Source organism: Chelon labrosus (genome assembly GCF_963514085.1).
Source record: "Chelon labrosus genome assembly, chromosome: 14".
NCBI classification, from domain to species: Eukaryota; Metazoa; Chordata; class Actinopteri; order Mugiliformes; family Mugilidae; genus Chelon; species Chelon labrosus.
The window spans coordinates 27,525,511-27,547,015 of NC_140347.1; the positions used below are offsets into that span (position 1 = coordinate 27,525,511).

General features: G+C 40.4%; 1 protein-coding gene across 1 annotated transcript; it reads left to right on the forward strand.

Moving 5' to 3' along the window:
• Positions 1-356: 356 nt before the first annotated feature.
• LOC311499510 (3',5'-cyclic-AMP phosphodiesterase 7B-like) lies at positions 357-14,614 on the forward strand. The gene is made up of 12 exons (XM_084560508.1): positions 357-1,279; positions 5,408-5,501; positions 6,942-7,101; positions 7,215-7,278; positions 7,579-7,674; positions 8,524-8,624; positions 9,381-9,512; positions 9,607-9,698; positions 9,928-10,072; positions 10,236-10,332; positions 11,251-11,331; positions 11,461-14,614. The coding sequence occupies exons 1-12, from the start codon at positions 970-972 to the stop codon at positions 11,670-11,672; spliced, it is 1,584 nt and encodes a 527-aa protein (XP_084416634.1). The 5' UTR covers positions 357-969; the 3' UTR covers positions 11,673-14,614.
• The last annotated feature ends 6,891 nt before the right edge of the window (positions 14,615-21,505 follow it).

The following is a 21,505-nucleotide window of genomic DNA, read 5'->3' on the forward strand; positions in this document are numbered from 1 at the left end:
ACAGAAGAGTTCAGAGCAAATAAATCAAAACAAACCTGCTCAAGTGTTTCTGTGCCAGTGAAACCTTAATGAAGGGTGACTCACAGCGTGCCTCTTGTTTTACCTTCAAGCAGAACAAGTTTATTGTTCTCTTCTGTAAACCTTGTATGTCCATCTTTCATCACTTTTAATAATTTCTGCCATTTAGAGCGAAAAATTAGAGCTTATACTTGGCTGTAGCCTTACACTCAATTCTGACTTGCTGTCAAAAGCAAAATCTGTGCAGACAGATAGATAGACACACCTCGTTTTATATTATAGAAATTCCTGTGGTGAAATTATAAATCTGCCAGTATTCACCTCACTCAACCCTGTTCTCACTAACCTCACTGCGTGGAAAAAGCTGTCGAGCAAAGCTCTACAGTGTTTTTCACAGATTTTGTTGGGCTGTTGTCGGGGTAGCAGCATATAGGTGGAGAGAGAGAGTGCAAGTGAGCTGAGAGCGCGGAGAGGAGGGGCTTTGAGATGCCACAACAACATTGGCGCGAGTGAGACTGTAGAGGGGAGAGAGAATGCGGCAGAAGGAGGGAGCAGACTGCCAGTGGTCGACTCTGGGAGAGAGGGATACGCACGGATTGTCTTTGTCTTTTTTCTGGCTTTTTCTTCCATTCTCTTTTTCATGGTTTTTGTCTCTATGCACCTCTTTGCTCTTGGACTCTCTTTCCCTCTGTCCTCCCTGCTGCTGATTCTGTCTCGCCTTGCAGTCTTTATCACTGTCCTACATCCAGACTTCCTACCATCTCAGTCTGTCTTCTTTTCCCCACCTATGGCTACCTGACAGTGAGCTTTCTTTTCCTCTCTTTTCTCCCTCTCTCTTTGTCACCACCATCCTTCTTTCTGTCCCATTCGTCCTCTCCAACTGCTTCTTTAATTTGATCTTTCTTTTCATTTAACCCCTCTGTTAGTCATCCATCTCTGTGTGGTGTTACGATGCCTGTACTAGAGGGGCTCTGGGGTCCAGATCTCAGGATGCGGGACTCTGGTCTTGGTGTCTGTCCGGATGAGCCTAATGGCTCTCCAGTGTGGGGTTCTCTTAGGACTCCCCCTGTCACTTGTGGTGGCCTGTCACTGGCACTGGAGCTTCCAGCTCTCATACGACAGCTCAGGGCTGCCTGGAGAGCTCGCAGGGGAGGTCCCCGGGGGCCAGAGAGAAGTCAACCAAGCACTTGGGTGGAGGCAGAGAAGGAGGAGGTAGAGAAGGTGAAGCAGGACACAGAGAGCAGGAGTACACATCTGGAAGGTAACATGCCCATAATACATGATGCAAGTACGGTGGGAGTTGGATTGCTGATAAATGTTTAATGTCTGATGTACGCTGTCTGTTTTAGTTTCATCCAATATCTGTACTTGCTTCATGAAAACAGAATTATGGCAGCAGAAAAAATTATTTGGGATAATGTCTTAGTGGTTTCTTGATTTGTCCTTTTAAAGTGTATGAACCCATTTTTTAACATGTCTCTTTTATGAATTTTGTTTGTTTTTGTGCTTCCATATCAGAATTTTCCGATTCCTCCTCTATGCCTGGGTACATGTTTTCATTCTTGACAAGTGAATGTGTGGCAGATTATCCTTGACATGGGCGCCTCCGGCCGTATGTTTATATGCCTGTGTTTTAAATTGACAGAGGTTGAGACCGGGTTCCGAGAAGCTCAGATAACAGGAGACAGTGGAATGACGGATTTGGGCTGTAAAGCCAGAGTGTCCATTAAATAAAGCTGTGTTACCATCTGCTGAGCTGCAGCTGTCCTTGATGACACTCAGTGTGACATCATCAATCTAGCCTGTGTCCGTTTGTCTGTAGTGTAACACGGATGACGCAAAGTGACAGGAAACAAGGTAACCATGTATCTGACAGTGACCGCGATGAACAAAAGTGATTCAAAATTATTCTTAAATAGGACGCTGACTAATGTTGACATATTATTGGCATTATAAAGAATTTTCTGTTGCTCATTTGACTGGTAACGCATTGCTGTCAAATGTTTTCTCATAAAAGTGCTGTAATGACTAATAAGTTCTGCAAAGCGGCGTAAGACTTGAAGGTTAAAATATAAAATAATCAACTGATAACAAAAACTGAAAAGTGTACATTTTAATCTTTTAATGATGAAGTGATGATTCATTCTTTGGGGGATTGCCTTTTCTGACTCATCCAGTGGAAAATGGAGAAATGTATTCAGTTTGCTCTGACTTTCCTTTTGTACTGTGACGACCTCATTCATCCGATGATTTCTTATAGGAGGTGAAAGACCATCTACGCAATATTCGACTGTGGCGCATACAAATGTGTCGAGACACTGAGATAAGTTGTCAGTGTGTGGTGATAGTGAGTCATTGTGACATTGTGACTGAAACGGGTTGAAAAGACCAGAAGTTTTTCCCTCCTGGTTTAGGGAGATGTAGGTAGAAAAAGTACACATCTCAGTGTTTCACAACATTTTGAGATCTTTATCACCTAAATAAAATTACATTTGACATTGGTCATAACCAAATTACTTCACATATAGGTCTTTTACCATGAAAACCTAATTTAGTCGTTTATTCGTAGTCGTATTTATTTATTCATTTAGTCGTTAAGTCGTATTTATGTATATATATATATCACTATACCTCACATATAGGCCTTACATAAAAGTTGTTTTGAAAGTGTTGTTAATGGTATTTTAGTGTTATTTCCTGGAAACCCATTTTAAAAATGTTTTATGACTCAACCTGCACTCAGGGCTTTACTGTTCTTGTGAGACACTTTCTTCGTATCACTCCCACCACCTGTGCCTTGTTTTGGCTTTCACTTTGAACATGTACAGAAGGTACCTACTCAGGCTAGTGTAGCTGACCAATCAGACTTGGAGCTTTGGGACTGTGAGGTCACTGGTTTGATCCCCTCCTTCTCCATGGCTTTGATGCCTTGAGCAAGCACCTAAAACCCACCAAGCTGCTCCCCTGGTGCACTGCATGGCTGCCCATTGCTCCAAGTGAGCTCACTTAGAAAAAGAATCCTCAATATATGTGTGAACATGCAGTATATACATGGAAAATAAATCCGATTTGATTTAAGAAGTACAAGGAAAGTAATTATTTACCACCTGAAATCATTTCCTTTCTTCTTTGCTTTCTTTTCTCTCTGTTTGTACTTGAACAGAAAAGTAGGATAGTAATGAAAAACTTGGACACACTCATATCCAAGACATTTCTAACTATTAGTTGCTGTCACTTTAAATCACTTTTTTTTTTGTTATGCAAACATCTACAAAACCGACAAAAGATTGGTCCATTAGTGAGTTGACGGTATCCAGCCAGCATTGTAGATTCATTGTATCTTTCTACATATCCAGATAAAGCTGCAGCACCTGCAGGCAGAAGGAAACATCAGCTGCCACTGTGTGTTAAAAAGTGTTTGTATTTGAGTGTTGGCGCTGCATATGGCAGGAGTGCGTCTGACTGTCAATTTCTGACTGAGATGGAAAACAGCCCCAAAGCGCAGTTTGTGCCATAAACACCCACAGACCCATGGAAGCCAAGTGAACATATTCCTATCAGCTCCTTGTGTCTGCCTGTGTGTGTGTGTGTGTGTGTGTGTGTGTGTGTGTGTGTGTGGGTGGGTGATGTGTGCCAAGTTTGCAATCTTGCATTTGGAATCAGGGATTTAACCTCATTTGTGTGTGTGTATGTGTGTGTGTGTGTACATGTGCAACGTGTTAACGTGCTGGAGCATGTTTGTTGCTGCTTCTTTAAACATCCTTCCCTACTGATTCACGCTTTCATCTTAAATGACCCAGTTCTGTGCTGCGTGTAGACAATGACCTATTTACCATTCAGAGTTAAAGGAAGAGAAAGGCACACAGGAGGGAGAGGGGGTGTGGTGACGAGGAAAGGATGGATCAGACAGAGGGGGGTGGGGGTGGGGGGGGTCTAGCTGTTGAACAGGAAGGAACGAAGGATGATGGAAAGGATGAGCGGGTAGTAATGGAGAGTGAGAGAGCGAGGAAGGAGACAGGAGCCAAAAGTAAGGGAGAAATACAAAATGGAGAGTTAGCGTGAATAAAGAGAGCCGGGGGGGCCGAGTTTGTGTAAATATATTTGTCTGTGTTAGAAGAGAATGATCTGTCACTGCAGTGTTTTTCCAAAAGATGTATTTCCTCTTCTTGCCTGCCAGGCTACAGGATTAAAAGCAAAGAGGCCTTCCCCCTTTTTTTCCCCTTTTATTGCCCAAACTAGGCCAGCAGTGCGCTTCTTCTGCCTCCTTTTAACAGACTGAGTCACGTTCACCCCAAGCACTCTATATTTGTTTGTTATGCTATAACTTATGTAAATAGAGAACTGTGTCATTTTCCACAAAATGTGTTATGTACATTTTATGCACGGGCACACACGCACACATTTACCAAAACCACAAACTCTGCCGCTTTGGCTGCCCATGCTTGCAAGGCAAGATCTGGCAACCTGAGGGAGTTACCACAGTGACTCCCACCCCATTAGCAGGTAGTTTAGCTGCTGTTGGCGTCGCTAAAGAAGGAGTCACAGAGGTGATGTGAATTGGCAACCTCAGGGATATAATACGCTCCAGTTCCTGACATGTAAATTATTCAGTATTCCCATAGTTTTTAGTTTATTCAAGTGTGAATTTCATGTGTGTGCATGTGTGCTGTGACTTAGAACCTAGTTCGGTGTGTCTTGTTTGTCACTGGCCTCAGGCTATGTGAGTCGTACATTTTGAATAGAGACTGATACTATTCAAGCTTCCATTGTGCTCCATTAAAACCCAGAGGTTTGCTTCTGGATCTCTGCAGACTGTGGAATAGATAGTAGGCCACAACCTTTGACATCCCTTTATGAAAAACTGCGATTATACATTTTATGCACACACAACAGAACGTCTTCAATCTTTTAATTTTCTTAACTAGAAAATGTTCGTTAGCTGTTGAATATAATGTCAGTGAATCAAACTTTTCAAACCCGAAAACCTTGATTTTCTAGCAAGATACAGACAGACACTTTATTTATCCCGAGGATACCTCTGCATCGGTTGGCACCAATCTGAAATTACCGTACATAATAACTGTTGCATGAACAGTACGTACTCAGTCACCGCAGAGCCAATTTGATATAAAAGAAGTGTTCAGTCACGCCTCTCAACAGCTGCACAGTGGCATGAAATCCATTTTCCTTGAGAAAAGCTACAGATCCGGATACACAATGTCCCAGAGATTCAGTGACATCAATGATCCTCTTGTTTCACAGAGGCCAGTTTAAAGGATCGTACTCGTCATACATCAGATTTTATAGCTCTCATTATCTTGAATATACGCACTGTTGTCGTCTCAAATCCCTGCTGACTGCTCAACTCTGTTTTTCTCTCTCCCTCCAGCTGATGGCAGACTGAACACTGGTCATGCTGGTGTGTTGCTGGCTGAGAGACGGGGCTCCTACCCGCTGATTGACCTGCGCATCTTTAAAAGCAAGTCACCTAATCAGTCTGAATACAATACAGTAGAACATTAAAGCAACTTTACTGTCTTTACTTAGAAATCACATTTTCTGTACGTTTTGTGAGAAATTCGAATGCTCTAATAAGGTTAACACAGTCTAGTCGCCTTAATGTGTTCATTGAATTTGTCACATTTTTGAATTATAAAACTGACCATGTGTGTATATTAAGAAGATTTGCTGTCACATGCATTTGAATTGGTTCATACACCAAGAATGATGATATAACAGTTTTTGCTTAATATCCGTAAGTACTAGGATGTTAGGGATAAAAGAAAATGGTATCCATTGCCATATTTTGGCAGTATTATTGACTTGGATGTCGAATAATAATGTTCACAAAAATGGAAAGGACCGAAATGCAGGACGCACACTAAGAATGACGCAGGATGAAATGACAAAAATTAATTTAATGAACTAACAATTAGGGCACAGCAGAGGCGATAGTCCACACAAAGTCCAACAAAAAAGATCCAACATGGAGTCCAAACAAAAAGTGATCCAAAAGTAGATGATCAAAGAGAGAAAAAAAGCAGAAAACAAAGTAATCCAAGACCCAAAGAGCAGTCCAAAACAAGGAAGCAGGAAACACTAATAGATCCATAGTAAACACACCAGGGAAAACTCAAGGAAAAAGAGAGGAAGAACATCCCAGAATAAACAGGTAGCTGAAGAGTTAAGAAACGCCAAGGGATACAGACGGACTGACTAAAGACAAGGAAGGGAGACACGGCTATACATGTCACAGAGGGGAAAAAAACATCCATGAGGCAGGATGCAGGTAACCGTACTGCATTCAAGAGAGCCCTGATGGAGCACAAACTTGCACTTAAGATACCTTGTAGAGTTTTCTTGTAAATGCAAAAGAAATGAATAGAAAGAAAGCTACTAGAGATTAAAAAAAGCCAAGGGATTTTTTATTTTCTCAAGGCTGTAAATTTTAAGGGGGCTTTATATTCTGTGAGAACTGTTGTGGTATGGTTTGATAGGTTCAGAAACCTCCATACCTTTCTGATGTTTAGGGTTGATGCAACTTCTTCTAACTGCCAGTCCAATAGATGTGGAACAACATTTTAGTTAACGGCAATAAAAACTATAAATACACTAATTTAGTTTTTGTCTACTGTATTGTAATACTATGAGTTAACTTATTAAATATTGCTTTTGATAAATGACAAGTGGATTTTTGTCCTGCTTGCAATTGCGGCTGTTTGGATCAAATATGAACACTTTTATTTGTCTAACCCTGTACACAGTTACTGGAACTAAGTCACATGCTGTTTAGAAAATAAACAGCTTGATCAGATCCTTTTCTATCACTGTTGCACCTCCTTATCATATGCTGAAAACATATTTCAGACTGCTACGAAGCTGCTCCGTGCAAGTAAATTATTTCACTTTGTAATTTCAGCCAGTGCCCAGCAGGGGGAGGTAGAGTCCGGCACCAGGAGAAAGGTGAAGCGTCTGCTGAGCTTCCAGAGGTACTGCCACGCCTCCAGGTTACTAAGAGGTCTGGTTCCCCACACCCCTGGGTCTCTACACTTGCTGGATGATGACTACTTGGGACAGGCCGTGGTGAGGACTCACAAACACACACATTCACAGATGCAAGTGTCCCTATCTCTCTGTATCATGTATAAAGCCACCGGGAAACACTGAACTGATTGCTGTCTGTTTTTTCTTTACAGCATATGCTATCAAAAGTAGGCACATGGAATTTTGACATTTTCCTCTTTGATCGTCTCACCAATGGTGAGATCATTTATTATTTAATTGGTTATTCTTGTAAATGTGTTACTGTCCCTCACAAATTTGTCTGTCATCCTTTCGCAGGTCCATGCTAATCTTTTCTGTATTGATTCCAAATATCATATGTTCTGCCGTAGCAAGCACCTAACCACATCATGTCATTATCTTATTGTTATTATTTAAAGTTTTGTTTCCATCACTTACTATGTGTAGCTACTAAAGAAATATTTTTTCTGATATTTGACTTGCCTCACTAAAGTATACTTATAGTCCTTTTGCATATTAATATGTTGGTTGTTGTAGGTAACAGTCTGGTGACCCTGATGTGCCATCTCTTCAATGTCTACGGTCTCATTCACCACTTCCAGCTGGACATGGTCAAACTGCACAGGTTTCTTGGTACGCTGCAAGAAAGTGTTCATGATAATTTTGTGTCCACCCTCTGTTTCTCCAGCAAGACCAGCAATAAAAAAAGTAGCAACCTAATATTTTAGGCTCTTGAAATCAGAAATCTGACAGTTTGAAAACTGATAAAAATTGACATCTGCACACACACGTAATATACAGATTACAGGAAGTATATCTTAACACAATATGTTTTTGTTTAAAAGGTTCACTGTACTTGCACATATCGGTTTCCCCTAAATGGTACTCGCGTGTAAGGGATTGGATTTGTAAAAGTGCGCCGATTCGCCTTTTTGGCGCGGCAGAAACCTGAGAAGGGTTTAACTTCACAAAAGAGACACTAAGTGTGTGAGCCCCACACTAACAACGAAATCTGGATAGAGTGACAGAGAACACACTGTTGTAGTAAGTGAATATTAAGCCAGTGGCCTCTGCGTGCTAAAAGATACTGCATGGCAACAGACCAGAGCTGCGTGTTGTCATGGAAACACAGAGCACAGTCAGCATTTTTTTGTGTGTTTTCTTCCGTGCATAAAAAAACTGTGCAAATGACATGAGTGTTCCCCTTTCTCTCTTTTTTTTTTCACAACCGAAACTGAGAGACTGTGCTGTTACTACCGATCCACATGTAACTTTAATCTCATATATTATTTCAGTGTTCTGACAGTACTCAACAGTCAGCTTTGTTTATTGTATTGCTGCAACATTGGGTCAGGAATGTTAATGATGAATTCAAATGTTGCAGCAAATCAAAATGTAATTGAATCTATGTAGTCTAAATGGCATTTACAGTAGAGCAGATTGACAATGTGAAAGGTTAAATAGTGTCCTGTGTGTTTCCAGGTATGGTGCAGGAGGACTACCACTCCCAGAATCCCTATCACAATGCTGTTCATGCTGCTGATGTCACACAAGCCATGTACTGCTACCTGAAGGATCCCAAGGTAATAAGACACACCCTTTCTATGCCATACACACACACTGTACGACTCCACCAGACATGAGCTTCTCCTTGACATTCTCCCTGGGGGATAGCTCCCTCTCACATCCTTCCATGACTCCATGAAGCCCTCTGACCAGATGTCTCTGCATCTTCCCCTTATTCAGTAATTGCTTTTGTGTCCTCTGTTGCTCTGTAATGCCATGCACCTATTTTGTTAAAAGCACTAAACGAAATTCAATACAGCACACAACGCTGGTGTGTTGCAGATAACAAGCACAATCTGTAATAAGATGACATGCCGGCAGCCTCTCCAATCAATGTGTCATTTTGTCCTTTACTGACCATTAAGCATTTATCTCCATGCCGTGATCCACACCTGGGCTTTTACACAATACAAATTCAAAAAGAAAAGCGCGCATCAGCCTAATTTTTTCACAGGTTACCAGTCAATTTTAGCATTGATTTTAAGAATTTAAGAAATGTAAGATTGAAATTGATTCAGTAAGATACACCTAAATTATACTCTATAGTATGTATTTGTAAGTACAGTACAGTATGCACAAATCATAGAAAAACTGGTGAGACAGTAGTGATGAAGCTTGGCACCAATCAGAATATACACTATAAACTCGGGATATTCTTTGGTATACTTTGCTGTTTGGTTTATTAATGAAACTTCATTTAATAACAAATTCAACCACCCATCATTCTGTATGTAAGCAACATTTGTAACCTTGTGGACGTTGGTGTGTTGAAGCTGGCAGAGCAGCTGAGTCCTCTGGATGTGTTCCTGGGTCTGATGGCAGCTGCCGCCCATGACGTGGACCATCCTGGAGTCAATCAGCCCTTTCTCATCAAGACCAGACATCACCTGGCGTCCCTCTACCAGGTACACACGGGTGTGGGTCAGCATATGTGGTATGTTTAGTGTTTGAAGCTCAGTCTTTGCTGATTACATTTTGGGTGTTACTCATCCTGGACAGAACACATCTGTGCTGGAGAGTCACCACTGGAGATCCACTGTGGGCATGCTGCGAGAGTCAGGACTGCTGTCCCACCTACCTGCTGACATGTCGTAAGAACGCACAAACTAGAGCCTGATATGAGATTTTTTTAGGCTGAATTTTATTTCAATTATGTAATAACAACCACTTATGTGGTCTTTTGTGCTGGTGTGCTGCTGTAAAACTGTAATAAACATACAGTGTATGTTCTAAAAGTTAGTTTCCAATGATCTGCAGGTAGAGACAAAAATGAACCGGCATCAGTGAATTTGTTGTGTGATGCATCCCTCTACTCTGCAGGCAGGACATAGAGCAGCAACTGGGCTCTCTCATCCTGGCTACAGACATCAGCAGGCAGAATGAGTTCCTGTTGACCTTCAGAGAACATCTGGACAACCAGGACCTGGACCTTCAGCTGGCTTCACACAGGCACTTTATACTACAGGTATAGCACACAATGCCTTTCAAAACACTATATATATCTTTTTTTTTTTTTTCTCGGCAAACCTTCCTGTAATTTTCTCAGCTCACCACGGCTCACTTCCATCTGTACATCAAAGCTAGTGTAGATTTTCAGTATCTTTGCATTTCTCTCTGCTTGCCTTCAGATTGCTCTCAAGTGTGCAGACGTCTGTAACCCATGTCGGGCGTGGGACCTGAGCAGACAGTGGAGTGAGAGGGTGTGTGAGGAATTCTACAGGCAGGGTGAGTAAATTTAATTACTCTTCTTTCAGTTTGAGAGAAGAGTAATTAAAACACAATAGAGAAAGCAGTAGTCATTTCACTTCTCAAGTACTTGGTTTTTCTTTATATACAGTGAGTAAGTGGATAATTAATGAATCATTTATCATAAATGATTCATTTGATCTGACACCTAACTACTATTACTGGATATGATGCTTAATGACATTGTTAAGAGCGCACTTTCACACAGTGGCTTTGCGTGACTGTTGAAATGCTGAAAAATAATTGCAGTTAATATATATGATGTTAGGGTTATGTGTAGCATTTTAAATCAAATCAAAATAAATCAAATTCACATTAGTTAACCTTTACAAAGATTGCAACATAGGCTGGATAAAAGAAATGGGCGTGGCCGCAGTTTATAAGCCCCAAATTTGTCTGTGTGGCCTTTGTTATTTGGTTTTTGAGGTGTCACTGCATATGGACAAGAAGGAGGGGTGCAGCATAGCATAATTAACAATTAACGCTGCTGCTGGCTAATGCCCAACTTTACTGCAGAAAGTGAAATTTCTCCATTCATGACAACTGTACTAGGGGGTGACATTCTATGTAACTCACCCCATTCAATTATATTAAAGCATAATTAACGGCCTATATGGCGATGGCCGTAGCTACAAAACTATAAGCATATTTGAAAAAGATATTTTTAAGTGACAAAATGTTAAAATTAAGTTCCACGAACTGAAAACACAGTGTCAAAGCCCAAAGACCCACCCAAAAACCAGTTTACTCCCTTTTTAATCTACAGGCCCAGGTTTAAACCACTTGTTTGGCTTCACTTTTCAGACCCAGCCAAACAAGTGGCTTAAACTTTAATCATGTCTGCATCTGTGTCATCCTTCGTTACTGTTTTCTGAATCGTGGTTGATAATCTGGCAGGTGACTTGGAGAAGAAGTTTGACTTGGAGATCAGTCCTCTGTGTAACCAACAGGCTGATTCTGTGCCAGCCATCCAGATAGGTGAGTACTGAGCGTGCAAATACACACTCAACCTGAATTTACAAGAACACCTCGTGATTTCATAGGAAAACCATCACAGAGCAGATGCAGCTCCATGCGTGCCTAACAGAAGATGTTCCTGTGTGTCAGGTTTCATTTCCTACATTGTGGAGCCTCTGTTCGAGGAGTGGCACCGCTTCACCGAGCCCAGCCTGCTCAGCCAAACTATGCTGGGTCACCTGCACAAGAACAAGGCTTGCTGGAGTCGCCTACTGTACTCACACACACCTTCTGACACACAAACAAACTCCCACACTGAGGAGTCCACTCCAGAAGGAGGAGATGGAGAAGACATCCCTTAATCTTCCTGTCGTTTCTTCGGGTGTTTTACCGTCCTCTATAAATGGAGGAGAGGAGTCTTTATGCTGCTCCTTGCATATTTCCTCCCACGGCTGGTTGTTGACAGGCTCTAAAAGTGGGAGCACTGGAAGCCAGTTTGACCTGGATACATGAGAAATATCTCCCTCTGCTGGAAGCAGAGGACTGCAAGAAAAAAACAAAATGAAGCGTGACAGATTCCTGGTGGAGCAGATGGAAGAATAATCTTAGTAAATAAATGCAAATTTCTAGTCATGCCTTCCTCTTTAACCCTGTGATATCTGCTTCAAATTAACTGAGAAAAGCAGGAATAGATTGAAAAGTTTGAGCCTGATGGCATAAGAAGGATTCATGAAGACAGAGTTTGGCACAATGCTGCTAGAACAGTAAAGAAAGCCAAAATGATAAACTAGTCAGCTGGACTGTGCTGGGAAGAAGACACAAATATATGAAAGAATAAGAGAAATCTATTAATATATCAACTATACTATGCTTTTTAAACATTTAGACAATACATATTAAGCTCTTTTCACCCTTTTCTCTTTTTTGTACTGCTTGTACCTATTGGATGCTTTTTCATACAAGTGTCTCACTTGTCTACTTTTCATTGAAGTGCGTTTTTAATTGAAAGCACTAAGCTGGTACGACGTCAAAGTACTGTCACTTGTATCTTGTTTTAACTGCGCGAACTGTAAGACTGACTCAGCTGGACGTTTTTTGACTTGACTCACCGAGCTGGTGGAGAGTGTTTATCTAAATGGTATATCTGTACTTCACATGCCAAATCTCAGCAATGTATTCATCTTTTTACTGGTTAACTCTCCTTACACTGGTGTTACCTTTGTTGTAACAACTTTATGGGTGCGTTCATTTCTAACCTCACTTTACAAGCTCACATACAACAAAGCCTTAACAGCAACTCGGTCTGTCTGTGAAACCTATTTTGTAATTACCATTTTCTGAGTTTTATTATGATATGAAACTGCTCACTAACGGTTTCTGCCTGTTTTTCTTCAGCTGTACCAGCACACTGAAACACACGCACACAGACTACTGTAGCGGCTTGTTTCCTGATTGATCTTTCAGTCAGTATTGGGGTCAGATTGACTTTTACACCTGGTGAGAGTTACCTCTGTTCCAATGTACTATTACAATACATCCACTCACTGCTCTGTTACCTCTCTAAAGCTTTTATATTCTTCTGCTGCAGTCAATGTATGTCATAAACACACTTGGGCCAATTAGTAACTACAAATGCCTCTAATTTCGAGTTACTGTGAACATCAACAAATCTAAGATCTTGCAAAAAAGTATATATGATTCAGAATTAAAAATATTTTCAGTCTATTGTTTGAAGTTTAAATTTCTATAATCTTATACATATGATCACAACTGGTCATCTTAAAACAAAAGGATTTGTAAATACTAGCTGGTCCAAGTATAAAATGTATCACTATAAAACTTATTTTTACCACTCTTGCTCTAAATATGTACAGTTCAAGTTGTCACATTTAAGATTTACAGTATGTCTGGCATGGTCGACACTGCGTATGCAGTTTTTACAGAGGTCTGGGTCTTCCCTGAGCTGCTGAGGAGCTTTATGATTCTACCAACCCAGCCAACACACAGTATATTCTGTAAGATAATCCAATATTGACAAAGTTATGAAACGTTTTTTTTTAGATGTTACACTAACTGTGATGTACGCCTTTATCCACAAGGTGCAGTGCAATAACGTTCCCTTACCCTAAGAAAAGTGGCCATATTCGTGTCTATACTTACCAAGCTCTCTTACAGAGTAAAACGTTCACACGTCTTTGCTGTAGCACTCTCTTGGCTTTGCTGAAATTCCCACTATATGAAAGTATTCTTTCAAGTGGTGACATGTTAACGTCGCCACAGTAACAAGGAATCGTATCTCTGAAAATCTGCTGACATGTTAAATTAACTTTGACAACAAGCTTTGATTTTCAGAGTTACTGTCTTACACAGAGTTCTATTTTTTTTTATTATTGGTTCTGATCTTCCGGTGCTGAGAGCAAAATCTGTTTTTAACTACAAACTGGGAACATTGTGAGACATGGCTGTATAAATATGCTACCTAAAAAGAACATCATTCGAGTGTCTGGAAGTCATTTGCTACTGCCATAGTGTAGACCTGGTCCGGACAAACAGCAGGCCTCAGGCTGCCTTGTATTTGAATACCTCTCAGAATTAGCACTGATACAGGGTAACTGAGCCATATTGGTTTTACTAACTGGTACAAATATGTACTGTATGTCTACAATTATTATATCAGCTTTACCATAATTATCTAACTAAAAACAATTTAGTCTAATAAAACCTGTGAATCAGTTGTGAAAAAAGAGATCACATCCAACTGTTTATATATAAATGAACACACTGTTAAAGAAATGTTTCTGTGAAGGTTTTTAATGAACATGCTCAGTGTATTTTGTTTCACGCTTCATTTCCATGAAAAGTGTTAGATTCAGCAATAACCAATTAACAGTTTGCAATCAGTCTGTGTCACATGAAGGTTTGAAAGAATATTAATGCCGTCTTCTTCATTCATTTAGTGCTTTTTGTTCATGTTAAAGATGAAGTCCATTCTGGACCTTGAAAGCAGCACTTTTCCTAAAATTAGCCATGAACTGCATTTAGTAGAACTTTCAGTCACATTACAGCAATCAAGAGATTGATCATATTTCCATATTTGGAAAGAGTAATCAAAATACCTTGTTATCCAAAACTGCAGTATTATAAACAGTGAAATAGTAGAGCTGTTTGCACTGTGGTGTATCTGATGATCTGAACAAGATCTGAAGCTCTGTATGGTTTGAATGGGTCATCTGACTCCTCGTCTGTATAGCTCTGTTACGCCATTTGAGCACTGTGATCAATAAAATAACTGTTTTTCAATGACCACCCATGGCATCAGATGTTCCATGTGTATCTCTGTGTGTAAAACTGAATAGAAATAGCCACCAGGGACAAAGAGTTCAACACTTTTGTTTCGCCAACAAATGTTATGAATAAAACTGACCACTAGATGGCAATAAAACAGTTTCAGTAGCTCCATGCCACAAAAGGAGATCTCTCCTCATGGCAGGGGGTGCCTCTCCCTGCTGCTTTGTTTACAGTATAAATACAATAGGCAACCTGACGATCAACATGGTTATTTCTGTGATGTAAGCCCAGCTCGAGGCGATGAGCTCATTTGTCAACAAAAAAACTTAAAGAAAGAAGAAATACGGGCTAAAATCAAACGTTTAAGTTGTGTTTAGTTGTAGTTTGCAGTGCAAACAGAGACGATGAAGTTTAATGAGTCACACTGATGAATCATAAAACCGAGGCAGGTTTGGAAAGTTTTCTGACCTTTTTTAAAATCAAGCTTTAAGGGACAGTTAAGGGGTATGGAGCAGGATTTCACACAGGGGCAGATAGGGTGAGAGCTGTGAGAACACAGTCACAAAATAAGAAAATAAAAGAAGCAATGGGGATTTGGCATGCAAGCATGAAAGGGGTAAATACAGGGTTGAACAAGAGGGAAAGCACGAGAGATAGTGACATTGTAGTGATCAGAGAGGTGGTACACACACCGCCTGTGTTTCCCTCATTTGCATATCTCTGATTTGCAATGCAAACGGGGCTCGTAGATTGTGTCTGATGCAGAGTCCACTTATGATAGGTCACATATTAAATCACACGACTTCTTGACTTTTCTAAACTTTATCTCATCCAGAGTTACAAACAAGAGTAGCAGAGGCCTACACTTCTTCTTCTTCTTCTTTTTTTTTTTTTTTTCTTTTCCATTACTCTGGGACTTTTTTTGTGTGTGTAGCTGCTGCTGCTGCTGCTGCTTGCTTTGAGTAGGCACACATGAGCAGGGGACACTCAAACAAGACAGAAAAAAGTTGTGTTTTTGACCCGAATCTGCTCATTAGAGCATCAGGTGTCCATTCACGCTGTTAATTCCCGTCTTTCTGCCTCAAATGCACACACACACACACACACACACACACAAAATTCACTGCAGTCTGTCAGCATTCACTCCAGCGTGTGTCACTGTAAATATTGACACTGCAAACAGAGCCCCTCTCTCGCCCCCTCAAATGACACTCACTCAACCACTCCCTCTGTAAAAACACGCGCTCCATTAGCCTGTGGTGACGATAACCATCTACCTCCAAACTCAAACCTGGCAAAGGTGCTATTTTTTTTTTTTTTTTTTTGAAGTAAAGACTGTAATCACACCTGAGCTTAAAAGGTCAACTGAACTCCTCGTTGGCTTCACGGCTGTAAGGTGGAGAGATAAAGTCTTGAGTGTGTAGAAAGTGAAAAATGAAACTTGTGGTGTTCACATGCTATGTCTGTCTGTCTCGCTTTGTCTGTCTGGCTAATGCGCACTGGACTGAAAGGGTTAATCTTCTGTTGTTAGTCATTAGCTCTTGTATATGTAACTTTTTTTTTTTTTTTGCATTGTCAGTTTCTATCTTTAAATAAAACATGCTTTATGTTGGTTTAGTGGAGTCAGTTAGAAAGACTGTGCAGTAGCTGCAGACTTTTGTGTCTGTTTTTCGCTTGTACTTAAGCAGAAAAGGAGAAGTAGAGCGCATTCTGTGTAATTATGAGAAGGATTTCCCTTTACCCCACTCTCACACTCACTCCCATACTGTACATACTGTATATAAATATCGGCATATAGACCAAATCAGTCAGTCTATTTTCAATTTCATGAGAAGAGGAACTACTGTAGCCCCCACATCTGCATTGTAGGGGGCTATTAAGAAGGATGTGGACACTTTCGTGCTTCTTTTCTGCCTTCATGTACGCCGCAGAGGCCGCTTTAATGCCAGAAAAATACATTTTTAAGTTAACTGTTTTCTGACTTGATAAAAACATATTTATTTTCCATTTCTTTCCATTTCTTCCCCTACTTTAAGGCCCTGCAGTAGCCAATTTGGTTCAAGTTCAAATTCAACCCCGAGATAACAACAGATGACGGACCGCCCCGTCATCACTTGAGCAGTTATACCTATCGCAGCGCTTTGTACTTAATCACTAATGAAACATTTCATGCTCACTCTCTCTGTGTATCAGCTGCATGAACTGAGACAACTGGTATATCCTCTTTTTTTTTTCTTCATAAAAACATGTTATAAATGGATGCTGGCGTGTTGTAATGCAGTTGTAAGTGGAGACGCACATTGCAATGAACTGTCGTAAACAAGAGAGCTCGATCTTAATACATATCATGTAATATACCAGTAAATATGCAGGAAATAATATTTCGATTTTTATTTATATAGCGTCAATAATGATACAAATTGTCTCAAGATGCATGACAGAACCCGGCCTGTGACCCAGAGATACGACGGTGGCAAGTAAAAACTCCCTTTTAACAGGAAGAAACCTTGAGCAGAACCCAGCTCATATGGAGGGACCCATCTGCTTGAGGTCAGAGACCGAAAAGAGAGAGGAGAGGATATAGCATGCAGCCTTCGTCTCAGTGAATCGGTGGAACAAGCCGATGCAATATGCTACCAGCAACTTAAGAGAAGTCATTCAAATGATCTGAAACCAAAGTAACCCCCTGACCTCCAGACTGATCATCAAAGGGCGGCCGCGAGTACTTTTCATACACTTATTATTAATTAACCCTTATCTGTTAACTGATAAAAACAATACATTTAGGTCGTAAAGGTCTCGGCTAAAATGCGCTGCAGTCTTGATTTCAGCGGGTTCACACTCCAATACATCCCTCCTTTAGAGCGTCTCTGTACGGCAGGTGGTTTCCAAGCAGCAGACTGTGTTGTGGAATGACTAAAGTGTACACTTAGGGGAAATAAAGGGTTAATTTGTCATGCAGTACGGAGATCTTGACATGCATCACCCACACATCCACAAACACGCTGCAAAACAGATACGTAGGTGATCAAAATTCAGGAGCAAAGCTTGTTTGGATGTCTGACTCCGTGTGTGTGTGCGTTGTGAGATCGATGAGAGATCCTATGTCCAGAGAACATGTCCTATGTACATCTGCCTAAAGGAATTTGTTTTCATATTTTCAGCGTGATGGTCTTTCATTTTTTGTTTTTTATTAATGCATGCACAGTTCTCACAGATTTATTGGCTGCTTTTCGGCAATTTGCATACTGCAAATATGTGTAAGAACGTGTGGGCAGATGAGAAGGCTTTTAGCAAATGAAAAGAAAAGTACACAGTGTAGATTATATGGTTGTTTTATGTTCGGTGACCATTTGACGTAGGTTTCTGCAACAGATTGTCACTAAGTGTTTAGCTGTTTATTTCCAGAGAAGGTTCAGCAGCCCACAGTGAAAGCGTTTCTGTCACCAAAATGTATAAGTGGGTTGTGTATGGTTTCCTGTCAATTACTGACATGTGCGTAATTCCAATTTTCACCCTGGTATTGACCTCTGACCTTTACCGTGACAAAATGAAGACTGTCACCTCTGACCTAATGAGTTTCCTATTTTAGGGAAGTCAAAACATGTCCATAATGGAAATCGCATCAATCAATCACAATTCCACTATGCTCATATCTGTCATAGTTTCATCTAACTTTGGAAAGCTCCTTAACGTTACACAGAAAGCATAGTTTAACTTCATCACGCTATATTTCTATTGCAACATTTCTTAAATGTGTTTTTCCTTCTATTTCTATTCTTGTTGGTCTGCCCAAACAAGTATGACTATGAAAAAGCTCTGCTACTTTCAAATCTCTTTTGTACTGTTATTTATTCTTTTTCAGTAGCCCTTATAAAATCATTATAAGAAAGGCCTTTTCAGGGGGTTTGCTATATATACACACACAATTCCTCTTCAGGCCCGCTGAGGGAATATGAGCAGTTTCCTGTAAGTCATGTCTTCTCTTGTTATTACAAGTACAGTTCAACCTGCTCGGCCTGTTTCTCCAGCTCTGCACCATTAGTCAAATCATATTGCTATCAAAGCCACAATTGCACGGGCTCAGTAATAATGTTGCTCCTGTAAACAAGACGTTTAGTTGTGGATTAATCCATGCGTGCCAGTGTTTATTTTGTCTAGATTTGGGGGGGATGTGTGTAATGTTTGTTTGTGGTTTGCATGACCACGTTTCATGGTGGGATTAGTTTCCACGCAACTGGGCCAAAAACACTCAGAAAAAACAACTTTTTAATTCATACGATATTCTATATTTAATATGATTATTGTGAAATAAAAAGCCTGAGGATAATCTACACCGATCTGGCGTAACATTATGACCACCTTCCTAATGTTGTGTAGGTCTCCCTTGTGGTGACTCATCAGAGAATGGACACGGTCCTTCTGAGGGTGTCCTGTGGTGTCTGGCAACAGAATGTTGTTAGTGGGGGCCTTTGGGTCCTATGGGTTGAGGGGAGGGGCCTCTGTGGATCATCCCACAGATACTTGATCAATTTGGGATCTAGTGAATTTGGAGGCCAGGTCAACACCTTGTGCTGTTCTTCATGTTTTTTTTTAGTTGTTTTTGTGTGTGTGTCTGTGTCAGGCTGCATCCTGCTGGGGATGGCTGCTGCCATCAAGGAGTGTCATTGCTACGGGGTGGGGGTACCTGGTCTGGTCTAGGTGGGTGCTACATGTACGTGCTACATGAATGCTATGGACAGTTGTTACAAAGCTGTTTGGCATTTCATAGATGGATATCAGTCAGTCATTAATAATAGAGGTAGCATGTTAACAGTACTGCAGTGAGCCCAAGATGGTGCTGCAACAACTTCTATGGGGTGACAGGAAAGATTGAAGGGTTGCACAGTTAATGAACAAACTCAGAAATATACATATTTACTTTAAGAAAATAAACATCCAACATCCATCTGGTTGTAATATTATGCTGTTAGCAACTACAATAAGCTAAAAGTAATGGAATTAAAATACTAATAAAAGTAATAAAACTAGCTAACTTAAGCTAACTAATAGCTAAGCTAAAAGCTAAACTAAGAGCTTAAACGAGTAGGTATATAAACTGCTTGACTCATAAGATAAAGTAATAGATATTGGTACCTCAAAGCAATCTAAGGACACAGAACTGGTAGCCAGAACTAGTACTCAATAAACTATTAAAACTGTGGGCTACAAATAAGCAACATATGAACCAAATTAAATATTCAGTTTAATTTTTATGTAGAGCTTAAACGTGTAGCTAAAAGTTCTAGATAAAACAACAATAACTAAAATCACTAGTAATCTTTAACGAGCTTAAACATCAAGCTAAACATACTGGATAAGTGATTAAAATTATTAGCTAAACCTAATAAACATGTAGCTTAGCCTGCTGGTCAATCAGTTAAATTATTAGCTAAAACTTACCAGCAGAAAACTGTTCAAACTGCCTTATAATGAAAAAAAAGTGTCCTTCTCAAGTTTGATTTTATTTATTTATTTATTTATTTATTTTTAAGTAATAATGTTTTTGTATATGTATGAGAACTCAAATATGCAATCTGAAAGCTACATTTGAATACCTTACCTGGAATGAGGGGTCAGTGAGGGTCACAGTTACACTGGCAGTTAGCAGGGAATGAAAGCTAAACCTATGAAAGGCAGCAAAGTCTTGCCCCCTCAAAGATCAATTAGCAGCAAACAATGACAACATTTCCATCTCTATCAGCAATGAATCAACATGAAAAACAAATGACGGTGACAGCACTTGCAGGATTTCAGGAATCTGGCCCCTAGGCTAATTTGGGTGAGGTACATTCACAACATCAATGCAGAGTTTTTTGCACTTCAGAACATTACAGTGCAAAGTTTAGCCATTGCACACTCAATAAACTGATCAGCCACTACATTAAAACCACTGACAGGAGATAAATAACAGTAATAAGTGTTCTGCTGGGAAACTTTTGGACCTGGCATTCATGTGGATGTTACTTAGACATGTAGCATCCACCTAGACCAGACCAGACACCCCCACCCCATAGCAATAACGCTCCTTGATGGCAGCAGCCATCCCCAGCAGGATGCAACCTGACACAGACACACACACACACACAAAACAATTTAACCCAAAAAACATGAAGAACAGCACTAGGTGTTGACCTGGCCTCCAAATTCAGTAGATCCCAAACTGATCAAGTATCTGTGGGATGAGTTTTGGTGGTACAAGGGCGACCTACACAATATTAGGAAGGTGGTCATAACATTATGCCTGATGTATGCGTGTATGCAATGCATCTTTTTGGGTGAGTACATTCAACCAATCCCAGAATCATACTCGCACATGAAGCAATGTCAAACAAAAGGAAGGCGTCCTCTAATGTCTCCTGACCTCTGTCTTGGATGTGATTTGGGAGTCTCCCAGAAGAGGGGAATTCTGGAGTTTGCACTCCCAAGTTAAACTCCCACTTTCCCATGCATGTCATTTGACTTGCAAATCCTTATGCAAATCCACTGTTCTAGTGAGACTCAGGGAGAGGTGGGTGAGTGTACATGGTAGGGTGGGTCAGTTAAAATCCATGTTTGTGTGTGAGAGAGAGAAAGTGGGATTCTTGCTTTTCATGCTCCATCTTGCCCTCTCATATCTCTCATTGTCCCAGGGCTTTTTTTTTTTTTTTTTGGTAATGAAAATGTACCCAGGGGGCGCATAATATTTTGCATACAAGATTGGATAAGGGTTTGTGTGTGAGACCATGTGTGTTCATTGAGCTGCCCACATTGCATCACAAAAGAATGAGTGACACATGTACCTTCCTCTTTCTAGTTGCAAAACAACTCTTCTTGTTCTCTCCCCTTCTGCGTGTGCGCGTGTGCGCGTGTGCATCTTTCTTTCTTC